The 13,525-nt window shown below is 47.3% G+C and overlaps 1 protein-coding gene across 1 annotated transcript; it reads left to right on the forward strand.

Moving 5' to 3' along the window:
* Positions 1 to 928: 928 nt before the first annotated feature.
* Positions 929 to 9,243, forward strand: opn4a (opsin 4a (melanopsin); the record flags this gene model as incomplete). Its single annotated transcript, XM_080481173.1, has 12 exons — positions 929 to 1,212; positions 2,392 to 2,612; positions 6,090 to 6,232; positions 6,341 to 6,474; positions 6,580 to 6,783; positions 6,965 to 7,136; positions 7,236 to 7,394; positions 7,588 to 7,695; positions 8,257 to 8,452; positions 8,546 to 8,710; positions 8,933 to 8,992; positions 9,076 to 9,243. The coding sequence occupies exons 2-12, from the start codon at positions 2,430 to 2,432 to the stop codon at positions 9,241 to 9,243; spliced, it is 1,692 nt and encodes a 563-aa protein (XP_080337299.1). The 5' UTR covers positions 929 to 1,212; positions 2,392 to 2,429.
* Between the last annotated feature and the right edge of the window lie 4,282 nt (positions 9,244 to 13,525).

Raw genomic sequence — 13,525 nt, forward strand, 5'->3', positions numbered from 1 at the left:
TGCTGGGGGAGGAAGATGCTCTACAATCTGATGTTAGTGGAGCATGCTAATGCTAATGTAATTCATGTCGTTGACTTGGAACAGGCGGAGATAAGAGGAGTCATCGTACCTCTGGGATTATGGGCTGAGATGAACGAGCAACATGCAGACTCTCCCACTGCTATTTAAACATGCTAATGCTAATCACAGCTACTGCGGGTTGCTAATGCTATCGCTACTTCCAGTGTGACATGTTTCACGCTGCAGTCATGGAGACTGAGTTAATTCAGGACGTGTTAGTTAGTTAGTTAGTTAGTTAGTTAGTTAGTTAGTTTGTTTAGTGGGAGTTAGTTAGTTCAGTAGGAGTTAATTCAGAAGGAGTTAGTCTGGTCAGTAAGAGTTAGTTAGTTTCAGGAGTTGTTAGTTCAGGAGGAGTGAGTCAGTTCTGTGTGAGTTAGTTCAGGAGTAGTTACTTAACTCAGTTACTTGAGTTTAACGACGCTGATCCTCCTGTAAACAGGAGGTTAGTTAAATAGCAACAGAGCTGAACTTAATTGGAGATAGCTTCTGCTAATGCTAACAGTCCTCAGTTTATTAGTGACTGATAAAGTAGTGAGAAGACCAGGGAACAAGACCAGGGACCGTAGACCAGGGACCGTAGACCAGGGACCGTAGACCAGGGACCCGGTTCATGAAGCAGACCGGAGCTGCGTCTCTCTGACCTTCACACTCGTTTGACTTCATCACATTTCTGAACAGATCAACACTTCATCAACATAATGACTGACCCAGAGACCCACGTGTGTGTGTGTGTGGGTGTGTGTGTGTGTGTGTGTGTGTGTGTGTGTGTGTGTGTGTGTGTGTGTGTGTGTGTGTGTGTGTGTGTGTGTGTGTGTGTGTGTGTGTGTGTGTGTGTGTTATAAACGTCAGTATCTGAGCTCCAGCCTCTGCACAGTGCTCCGCTCAGAGCTCAGTGGATCCACATGCTTCTGGACTCTGCTAGACTCTGATGGACTCTGATGGATTCTGATGGACTCTGATGGATTCTGCTAGGCTCTGCTAGACTCTGCTGGATTCTGATGGACTCTGCTGGATTCTGATGGACTCTGATGGATTCTGCTAGACTCTGCTAGACTCTGAAGGTTGGACAAGGACATGCAGAAGGTCCAGATGTTGAAACAGAAACTTGTTGGAATCTGAGGAGAGCTTAAAGAAAAGACGCTGTGTCAGCAGGTAGACGGACCGGTTCCTTTGTGTCTCTGTGGTTTAATGTTTGTTTTTTAATTCGTCATAATGTTCTCCTCCTCCTCCTCCTGTTCTCCTCCTCCTCCTCCTCCTTCTCCTCCTCCTGGTCTCCTCCTCCTCCTGTTCTCCTCCTCCTGGTCTCCTCCTCCTGGTCTCCTCCTCCTCCTCCTCCTCCTCCTCCTCCTCCTCCTGTTCACCTCCTCCTCCTCCTCCTCCTCCTCCTCCTCCTCCTGTTCACCTCCTCCTCCTGTTCTCCTCCTCCTCCTGTTCTCCTCCTCCTCCTCCTGGTCTGGTCGCTCCAGAAACCTTCAGTATTCTAAGTTTCTAGCTCCTCCTTGATTTTCCTCATTTGAATATTGGATCATAGGAGCTACATTCAGAATCTGCTGTGTCTGTGTGAGCTGGACTGGCTCCGCCCACACATGCCCATCTTGGGAAGAGGAGGAAGTACTCCCTCTCGTGGTGCCATGTGCCAGAGCAGAGCTGCCTAATTGTGGGAGGAGTCAAAGGGAGGGGCCTACCTTGATTGGGATTGGCTAAACCCCCGATGACACTATATAGGGTTTGATCTCTGATTGGCTGGTTGGAGCAACACACTTTTTAAAACCTGAAACAAGCCAGGGACAGAGAGGACAGACTGTCTTCACTTCTGGGACGTCAGTCCAGGTATGGGGACGGGTAGTACTGCTGGAGAACCTTCAGGAAGTGGATTTATCATGATATGCCCCTTTTAAGAAAAAACTACTAATATTAATACATTTTATTTATAATGCACTTTACATTTAAACAATATCAAAGCACCACGGGAAAAAAAGAATTTAAAGGTCAAAGAAAGAAAAAGAGTTGAAGTTTAAAAGGAAAAACATAAAACATCATGAAGAGAAAAGTTTTTGTAAAAAGGTCGGTTCGCTCTCAAACAATTACACGTCGAGTGTCTGTGGTGTTGTGTTCTCGTTCTCCATCCTCTGGAAGGTCAACGGGCTTTATGTTCACCTCCTACACAGTCTGCTCAGCATGGTCACTCCAATACACACACACACACACACACACACACACACACACACACACACACACACACACACACACACTGAAGGCGACCCTTGACCTCAGCGCATCCATCCCACTGTCCAGACGATTCTCTCCCTTCATCTACCTGTTTACCTTCAGGAGGAAGAAGAAGAAGAAGAAAGAGGAGGAAAAGGAGGATGGATGACGGGATGAGCGCGCTCCAGCTGTCGGAGGGCCACAGCTTTGCCCCCTGCAGTGCGCACGCCGCAAACTGCACGGGAGCGCGCGACGCGCACACGCCGCCTCTGTCCGCAACCTCCGTGCGGAGCGGGAACGGCTCGTACCGGTTGGAGGAGCTGCGGCTTCCCGCAGAGGCCACGGTGAGTCCGGCGTGCGGGGACCTGCGTTTAATGCGGGGTTTATAAAACGGACGGATTTAATGCGAGCGGACACGAGCTGCGCGTCCCCGTGAGTTCAATTTAATTTTAAAACAGGAGCGCGCACTGAAACACTTTTAATCTTCAAAATAATTTAAATCTGTGAGTCGGATTATATTTTCTATTAGTTTATTTTCTAACATTTCAGTTTGTGGTTTGTGGTTTACACACACACACACACACACACACACACACACACACACACACACACAAACTGTGAAGTTTCTTTCTACTTGACAAATTGTAATACGATTCAATTTCAGACGTTTTTCAGGTTTCATAGATTTAAAAAGTCTGCGACTCTCCTCTTTGTTCTATTACTGACGGGTCTCCTCTGGTTCTGGTTCTGGTTCTGGTCCTTCGATGTTTCTTTCTGGTGATTATTTTTTGTGTCTTTGTGTCTCTCTTCACTGTATTACAGTGAAAAACAACAACACAGAGGTGTGTGTGTGTGTGTGTGTGTGTGTGTGTGTGTGTGTGTGTGTGTGTGTGTGTGTGTGTGTGTGTGTGTGTGTGTGTGTGTGTGTGCAGATGTGGAGAAGCGGCAGCAGAGCAAAACATTTATGAGATGCTTGAACGCTATGATGTTCTGAAGGCCGTGATTGGTCCACTGAACTGAAGGATTATACACAACACTACAGACACACAACATGTAGTCACACAACTCTACAGACACACGTAGACACACAACTCTACAGACACACAACTCTACAGACACACAACACCGCAGACACACGTAGACACACAACTCTACAGACACACAACTCTACAGACACGCAACACCGCAGACACACGTAGACACACAACTCTACAGACACACAACTCTACAGATACACAACACTACAGACACACAACTCTACAGACACGCAACACTACAGACACACGTAGACACACAACTCTACAGACACACAACACTACAGACACACAACACCACAGACACACAACATGTAGACACACACTACAGACAGACTGGCGTCTATTGATTGTGTGTCTGTGTGCAGTGTGTCGATTTTGTGGTCCTCTCAGGCCCCGCCCACACGACAATGCCGTTTCATGTCACCTTGGTTTCTGTCCTCGCGGCACTTTAGAACCTGGAAACGGGTTCCGGTCTCACCCTGTCTTCTCCCCTGGACTTCCTTTGGACTTCCTCTAGACGTCCTCTGGACTTCCTCTGGGCCTGGTGTTGGGGATCCTACTTCTTCTCCCTGAGGACCTGGAGGTCTCAGGCTGACTGTCACATGACTTCATTTTCATCACTGAGCTCATTAGAAAATAGAAATACAAGAATGACACAATATGGCCATTGTGATAAATACAGTGCAAAATGTATGAGACTCAAAACAACCACAGTCATTAGTCCGACATCCCTCCGGTCACGACATCCCTCCGTTTACGATATTCCTCCGGTCATGGTGGCTGTGAGGTGGAGTCGAGAAACAAACATCATGAGCTTCATCCACCTTCTTCCCTAGAGTCACTTCTGGTGTAAATCCATTCATTACCAACATGGCAGTGGATTTACATCAGTGGGTTTAGCAGAGCAGCAGCAAGTTAAGCAGAGCCGCATCAGTAAGTTTAGCAGAGCAGCAGTAAATTTAGCAGAGCAGCAGTAAATTTAGCAGAGCAGCAGCAAGTTAAGCAGAGCCGCATCAGTAAGTTTAGCAGAGCAGCAGTAAGTTTAACAGAGCAGCAGTAAATGTAGCAGAGCAGCAGCAGTACGTTTAGCAGAGCAGCAGCAGTAAGTTTAGCAGAGCAGAAATAAGTTTAGCAGAGCAGCAGTAAATGTAGCAGAGCAGCAGCAGTACGTTTAGCAGAGCAGCAGCAGTACGTTTAGCAGAGCAGAAATAAGTTTAGCCGAGCAGCAGTAAGTTTAACAGAGCAGCAGCAGTAAGTTTAGCAGAGCAATAAAAATCAACTAACTCAAGATGAGGGAAAAGCAAAGTGAAGACTCTTCATCAGGATCTAGAACTAAACACCTTTAATTCTATTTGGGATTTTTTTGGGTTCAACCAAATATTTTCTTTCGGATTTTCAGAGAATTTAGTTTTCCATCTGAGAGCATTCGTCTCTTTCTAGATTTATTATCACAGCTGATATCAGTCGTTTTTACCTCCAGAACATGAACACAGCAAAACACAGCAAAACACAACAAAACACAACAAAACACAACAAAACACAACAAAACACACAGACACACAGGAATCGAGAGAAAGGAAGACGGAGCTGCACAGTGAAAAACATCTTCTAAAGAGGATACAAACCCTCTCATGGACCGACCTTAGTGTGTGTGTGTGTGTGTGTGTGTGTGTGTGTGTGTGTGTGTGTGTGTGTGTGTGTGTGTGTGTGTGTGTGTGTGTGTGTGTTTCTCGTGACCTGTTTTCATCGTTCGGCCTTCATTGCCTCACACACCACAGCTGAGTGAACCACTGCACCACATGACCACCGCCAATACTGTGTGTGTGTGTGTGTGTGTGTGTGTGTGTGTGTGTGTGTGTGTGTGTGTGTGTGTGTGTGTGTGTGTGTGTGTGTGTGTGTGTGTGTGTGTGTGTGTGTGTGTGTGTGTGTGTGTGTGTGTGTGTGTGTGTTACATGACGGAGGTTACAGGACTGATTCAGGTCAGTGTTTGATCCTCACACAGATCAATAAGTTTTTCAGCAGTCAGGCGAAACAAAAGGCTGCTGCCCTCCATCGCCCCTCTGGCCCGCGGTACAGACTATGGCGTGACCACAGACAGTGGACTGTTCCACTCAGCACAGACAGTGGCGTGACCACAGACAGTGGACTGTTCCACTCAGTACAGACAGTGGAGTGGCCACAGACAGTGGAGCAGTGGAGTGTGTGTCCTCAGGTAATTTCCACATGACTTCAAAGGTGTTTTCATACTTCAGCTTCTCTGCTTTTTGCCTTTGATGTTCAAATGAGTAAATGAATCAGTCAATGAATACAGTTACTTTAGAGTTACTTCTTATGAAACCAAGGAAGGTATATAAGCAATCGGAGGAAGATGCTCTATAATCTGATGCTAGAGGGGGAAGATGCTCTATAATCTGATGCTAGTCGAGGAAGATCCTCTATAATCTGATGCTAGAGGAGGAAGATGCTCTATAATCTGATGCTCGAGGAGGAAGATGCTCTATAATCTGATGCTCGAGGAGGAAGATGCTCTTTAATCTGGGTGTTAGTGGAGCATGCTAATGCTAATGCCAGTCATTTCATCCTCTCATGTTGTCCTGTGGGGTTTGATTGCCGCTCTGCTCTGAATGAAAGGTTAATCTGTGGTCAGATGTAATTCATGTCGTTGGCATGGAAACAGGCAGAGGTAAAAGGAGTAATCATATCTCTGAGATGCAGAAACCTCCTCTTCTCCTCGTCCTGCTCCTCCTCCTCTTCCTCCTCCTCCTCCTCCTGTCTGTCCTCCAGGTGGCGATGGTGCCAGACGCCCCGTACCCCTTCCCCACTGTGGATGTGCCCGACCACGCCCACTACACCATCGGATCGGTCATCCTCGCCATCGGCATCACCGGCATGGTGGGAAACTTCCTGGTTATCTACGCCTTCAGCAGGTACCACGTCCTGTGCCCAAATATGGTTGCTACTTCCTGCTCCCAGCTTCAGCACTCACTGTTTGTGTGTGTGTGTGTGTGTGTGTGTGTGTGTGTGTGTGTGTGTAGGAGCCGCAGTCTGAGGACTCCTGCTAACATGTTCATCATAAACTTGGCGATCACAGACCTGTTGATGTGCGTCACTCAGACTCCGATCTTCTTCACCACCAGCATGCACCGGCGGTGGATCTTTGGAGAGAAGGGTACCACAACAACACAACGCACACACAACAATACACACAATAACATGTTGACTGTGTAGTCATGGTACTTTACGAGACCCCGTCCCTCTCTGGCTCCACCCACAGCCTGTGAGATCTACGCCTTCTGTGGCGCCCTCTTCGGGATCTGCTCCATGATCACGCTTACGGTCATCGCCGTCGACCGCTACTTCGTCATCACGCGACCTCTGACCTCCATCGGGGTGTTGTCACGGAAACGGGCCTTCCTCATCCTGGTGGCAGCGTGGATTTACTCACTGGGCTGGAGTCTGCCGCCATTCTTTGGATGGAGTGAGAGCGCACACAATCACACACACACACACACACACACACACACACACACAGAGGAACATTGGTAAACGAGTTAAACAGTCTAACCCTGCTCGCTATCTCTCTCGCTCTCTCGCTCTCTCTCTATTTTTCTCCCTCTCTCTCTCTCTCTCTCTCTCTCTCTCTCTCTCTCTCTCTCTAGGTGCCTACGTGCCAGAGGGCCTCCTCACTTCCTGTACGTGGGACTACATGACGTTCACGCCGTCGGTCCGAGCCTACACCATGCTGCTCTTCATCTTCGTCTTCTTCCTGCCACTCTTCATCATCATCTACTGCTACATCTTCATCTTTCGTGCGATCCGTTCCACCAACAAGTCAGTGACCCCTCCCCCCCCCCCTCCCCACACCCCCGCCCCCACACCCCCACCACCACCCCGTCGTGACCTTCTGACCCCCCGGCTTGCTGTCTGCAGGGCGGTGGGGAAGATCAGCGGTAGCTCCCGGGACTCGGTCCGGAGTTTCCACCGGCTGCAGAACGAGTGGAAGATGGCCAAGATCGCTCTGATCGTCATCCTGCTCTACGTCTTCTCCTGGTCGCCGTATTCCGCCGTCGCCCTCACCGCCTTCGCCGGGTAACCTCCGCCCGCACGCCTTGAAATGTCCGCTGCAGTTCCTCTGATGTCCACTGGGGTCTGCTCTGAGGCCCTCACCAGACCCGTTCAAAAAATAGAAAGAAACCTCACGCTCTAATTGGCTCCTGAGAGAATGACGCTGCACGGAGGCTTCTGATTGGCCGTTAGATCATCGGTTGTTTTGTGTGTGTAGGTATGCAGACATGTTGACGCCCTACATGAACTCTGTGCCCGCCGTCATTGCCAAAGCTTCGGCCATCCACAACCCCATCATCTACGCCATCACACACCCAAAGTACAGGTAACCAACACACTGCAGAAAAACTAACCACCTACTAACTCACCGACTAACCCACCAACTGACCTACCAACTAACTGCAAAACAACTAACCACCTACAAACCCACCAACTAACCCACCGACTAACCTACCAACTAACTTCAAAACAACTAACGAACTAACCCACCAACTAACCTACCAACTAACTGCAAAACAACTAACCACCTACAAACCCACCAACTAACCCACCAACTAACCCACCAACTAACCTACCAACTAACTTCAAAACAACTAACCAACTAACCCACCAACTAACCCACAACTAACCTACCAACTAACCTACCAACTAACTTCAAAACAACTAACCAACGAACCCACCAACTAACTTCAAACAATTACCCACCAACTAACCTGCCAACTAACCCACAACTAACCTACCAACTAACCTGCCAACTAGCCTGAGCATTGGTAAAGCAGCTGGTGGGTTAACTAACCATCCTGAGCGTTGGTAAAGCAGCTGGTGGGTTAACTAACCCTCCTGAGCGTTGGTAAAGCCATGCTGTGTGTCCCCTCTCCGTCCTCAGGGTGGCACTAGTGAAGTACGTCCCGTGTCTCGGCGTTCTGCTGTGCGTCCGTCCTCACGACCTGCGCTCAGCGAGCAGCAGCTTCGTTTCCACGCGTCGCTCCACCGTCACCAGCCAGACATCCGACATCAGCGGACAGTTCGGGCGCTACGGCACCGGCAAGTCCCGCCTCTCCTCTGCCTCCGACAGCGAATCGGTAAGCTCAGCACATCACTGCTTCCTCCGGGTGGGTGGGGCCGGGGGTGGGGGCGGGGCCACGGAGCCTGAGTTGTGTGTCGCGTCCCTGCAGTGTATGACGGACACCGAGGCCGACCTGCCCAGCCTGAGCTCCCGACCGGCCAGCCGCCAGGTGAGCTGTGACATCAGCAGAGACACGGCCGAACTCGCCGACTTCAAGACCTCGTCCAGCTTCAAGGCCAAGATGAAGAGTCACGACTCGGGCATCTTCGAGAAGGTACCCACACTCAGCCCACTGCTCACTGCTCACAGACAGTGGTTCGTCTAGTGTTCAGACAGTAGTTCCATAGTGTTCACAGTGGTTCCACATGTGTTATCAGTAGTTTTCAGAAATGTTAAATCTTACAGGGCAACTCCATTCTATGACTCAGCAGTTTGTGGTTGCTGTTAGCTGACATCCTCTGTTGTCCTCCATTGTCCTCCATTGTCTCCCCTGCAGACGTCGTTTGACCTGGACATGTCGGTGGGCGGAGTCAGTGACCGGAGCAGTATCTCCAATGTTAGTACGCTTCACTTCCTGTTCACAGCAGCTCCGTCAGCAGGCTTGTATTCTGACAGTGTGTCCTGTACTTCCTGTGGCAGGGCGGCGACCTCTCAGAGGGTCATGTGACACGCAGCGCCCTCGGACGCATCCCAAGCATCGTCGTCACGTCGGAGTCCAGCCCCTTCCTGCCCATCGGACGCCACGGCTCGCGCTCTGCCCGGGCCAAGACAGCCAATAGCAGCGGCGCGGGGGCGGGGCCAGGCTGAAGCCCTGCCCCCACAGAAGGGACTGTGACCTTTGACCTGTGGAGGTCACTGTGGTTGTTTTCCAAAGCGACTCTGCACTTTCAAAAGAAAAGAACAATTTTTTTTAATGATTTTTCAACAGTATTAAAAAAATAATTCTTGGTTTTTAATATTTGTTCAATTTGAGGTGTTTTTTTTAAATCACAATATTTCAATTGCTAAAAAACTAAAAATCATCTAAATATTAAAAATATTTCTCAATTTCGATTTTAGATAACGTCTAATAAATCTTATTGATTATTGATCGAAACCATTAGAAACATTTCAAACTAATGTGTTTTCAAAAATATTTCAACATAATTGAAACGGTGGATTTTATTTTTAAATAAAGATTTCTTATTCTTGAAAATTTAATACAAAATAAAATTTTTATATTTTTGATATATTCAAAATATTAAAAGTGACTTTTATTTAGACACACACACACACACACACACACACACACACACACTAGTTTCTGTCCTGAAGGTTTTGTGTCAGATGCGACAGAACGTGTTCTAAAAATTGTCTCGTTAGCTAAGTTATGCTACGTAAAGCTAAGCTATGCTATGCTCAGAAATAGAAAGGTTCTCTTGTTTTCAGTGTTTTGTGCTTAGCTGCTTTTTTCAGTCTGACGTTACATTTGCTTGTATGTTTTTGCTTTCTTGATGAAATCTGTGTAACCGTAGAAAACCGTTGTACATGTGAGTGTAACACTGTCCGGAGTGAAGCTCGTGTCACGTTCTCGAATTGCTTCAAAGTCTCTGTGAAGAACAGAAAGTTTTGTGCTCGTAGGAAAGTTGGAACCACAACAGACAAGCTGACAAACAACAAACGTGTTACGAAACAAAACCGAGTGGCGAGTATTGATGATTCAGCTGGGAACCTGGGAAAGTACTGGTTCTCTTAACAACAAGGAACAATTCACATTTTTAAAAGCGTTCAGACGGATTGTTCCACTAAGAAGCTGAACTTTCCCAGTTACTCCTGAAGGCACCAAAATGGCGGCTTTAGGTCCTCAAATCAAACCGTTCAGTCGTTTGTTCGTGTTGATGATTAATTGTTCAGTTGCTAACATTATTAGCGTCGGAGAAGGGTTTCGCCGGTGGAACCAAAAGCGTTATTTAACTTGTTTTAGCAAGCTAGCCATCGTTGGGTCGGTTCCCGTCAATCTTTCCAAACATGTCTACGTTTGTTTAGCCCGTTTATTTTATTACATCATTTGGAGGAAGGAAGTTCAGCTGCCGAATTAAACTCGTTGGCTGTTTTCACACGGCGGCGTGAGGTTCTGGTGCATTTGAAGCTAATGTCTGAAAGGTCTGAAAGAAAAACCCTTTTAGGACATTAAACTGTTTAAAATAGCTCAGTAGCTTATACGTTTTTGTAACTTTTAATTAACTTTTAGCAAAGAAGAATTAGTGAAAAAAAATGTTTAATTTTAGCTCACTTAACCTAAAAGCCAGATCTCACATCCAGACTAAAGGCCAAACCCAAACCTAATAATGAGCGACTGTTAGCATCTTGGTGATGAGAAACAAAGTTTTAATTCCATTTTAAATGCTGAGGTTTTTCTGGGATTGTTTTTTGTTCGTATTTCAAATATAAAACTGATATGACAAATAGAAACGCAGCTGTTTGTAGTTTTAGAATTTAAAGATGTAAAAATGTTTTATTGTGGAGTTCCTCCTGTTTACAGGTTTGTGGTCTTTATTTTTCTAAATAAAATTCTTTCAATCATCAGGTTTGTGAGTATGTTTCAGAACGTTTCAGGCTTAATTGAGTTAATTGATATATTCTATTATTATTATTATTATTTTAAAGACAGATTAAGATTAAATTCTAAAGTCTTGTGGTTAAAGATGCACTGACTCTTTGAAATTACGGTTTTATTGCGTTTTCTCTGAGCGGCTTTTATTGAGGTGACGTATTTCCGGTGTGTGTGACAGCCTCTTCCCTCCCCCCTCCGCCCGGCTCTGGGTTCCGGGTTCCGGTCAGGAGCGGCGAGCAGAGCCGCGGCAAGTAGAGCAGTCTGTGTCCAGGCTCGGGGCTCTCCTGGCCGGTCACACGAAGCTCCTTCCCCCGCCGGGCGGCCCCGAGCGCCGCGAGCCGGACACGAACTGGGTTGTCAGGTCTGGAACCGGGTCCTGGTCCCGCCCTGTAGTCCCGGTCCCCCGTTAGATCCAGTTCCCCGATAGTCCCGGTAGAGCCCCCCCTCCCGGTAGATCCCGGTGTTTCCCCACATCGCGGTGTGTTTCCCCGCACGGTGAGCGCTCGGTTCCGCAATCAGCAGCCCGGCAGGGGGCGGGAGGGAGTGGGGGGGGGGGGGGGGGGGTGTCGGAGCAGTTAGCGCCCAGCGATCGGAGGTGAGCGTGATTACCTGTCATGCGATCACCTCCTCATACAATCAAACATGATGAAAGGACCGGATTATAAGTACTCCCAGGACTGGAAGTAGTCTTTAGAGTACTTTAAATTACAAATCTTTAAACAAATTACAAATACTCGCTTTATTGTAATTAGATTCGTCGGCACATCAATTTAGAATTTTGAAAATGAATAGGCTAAAGAATTAATTATGAATTAATAAGAATTAATGTTTTTAGGTGCTTGTACTAGTTTGAGTACTGTTTTCTAAGACTCCAAGAGTATAGTATGTAGTTTTTGTTCATACAAGTAGAATATACTTTAGAAAGTATGAAGTAGTATGAAAGGTGACTATGATGTGTAGTACATTTTATTACAAATATTTAAGTTTACAGTTACATAAGTACATTCTAGACTCCATGTTGTAATCCACCACTTCGCAAATATGAGAGTAACAAATTACCAGTACTCACTTCACTGTAATCTAGAAGTATTTTTGCCCTATATATATTTATATAGGTCTGAGGTCTGACTAAAGATCAGACTGAGGCCGGACTCAGGTCTGCCCTGGTCTGGACTCTGCGGCGCTGCAGCAGGAGTCTTGTTCCTCTGGAACTGACCGACTCCTGCTGGAACGTGTCAAATCTTTCTCTCTTCAACGCTGAAATCACTTATCTGCCCGATGCATGCTGGGAATGTCGGAGTGGTCTGTTCCGTCAAGGTCTAAAGTTAGCTGCTGATACCACAGGGAGGCAGAGCCTGGCAGTCGATGCAGAGGGAGGTAGAGCCTGTCAGTCAGTGCAGAGGGAGGTAGAGCCTGTCAGTCAGTGCAGAGGAAGGAAGAGCCTGTCAGTCAGTGCAGAGGAAGGAAGAGCCTGGAAGTCAGTGCAGAGGGAGGATCGAGCCTGGCAGTCGGTGCAGAGGGAGGCAGAACTCTGTAAAAGAGACCCTCCTTTTGTAGAGTTATAAAAATAATGTAATGTCAGTCAAACGGGGACTTTAGATTCTCAGTGTCACAGGAGCAGGTGAAGGAGTCCAGGGGTTCTTCCAAAAACAAGCTGAGGGTCAAAAACACAGAAGTAGACACACGAGACAAATACTGAGGACAGAGGACATCTTGGCCTCCGTCACACTGCAGGGAAATGCAACCCAATTCAGATATTTTGATCAAAAGTGACAAATATCAGACTGGTGTGAAAGCTCCAATTCTGATTTGTTCACTCCAGACCCAGGCCTCGTTGCTATGGCGACGTTCAGGTCTTGATGCTCAATTCAGATTTTTTTTGCTGGGAGTCGATTTGTTTACGTGATCATTTCAGACGCGAGCTGCCATGTGAACGTTCGGGGGCTCCAGAGCACCGAAGGTGACGTGAAGTCACGCCGAGCAGCACCAACCAGGGTTGCCAGATGTGACTCACCGTTTCAGCCCAAACGATGTAAAACCCAAACACCTCAACAAAAACCAGCTCCAATCTCAGCCTGTGTAGGAATCATGTTCAAACCATAAAACTAGTGTGTGTAATATAGAACGTTAAAAAGTAAGAGAGCTTGACTTCCCAAGTGGGGGATACCCTCCATATCTGGCAACGCAGGTCAGCGAATGTAGATCCATGTTCATGTGGTTGTTAGATACGAGCGACAGAATCTAGACGACACGAGGAGGGAAAGAAGGAGGAGAATGACAAAAAAAACGAGAGCACAGCTTTTAACAGCTTTTATTCTGGCGGAGCCGCTTCCTCCAGCGCGTCTCTGTGACTTCAGTCACACGTCTACGACGAAGGCGTCGCATGTAGAAAAATATCTGAATTGGAACCACATACCAGTGGAGATCTGGATAAACTCTAAAGTCTAAAATCTAAAAAGGGGGAGGCGGATATTTGTGTCACAATTTGTGACGTGT

Source organism: Lipophrys pholis (assembly GCF_963383615.2).
Source record: "Lipophrys pholis genome assembly, chromosome: 15".
NCBI classification, from domain to species: Eukaryota; Metazoa; Chordata; class Actinopteri; order Blenniiformes; family Blenniidae; genus Lipophrys; species Lipophrys pholis.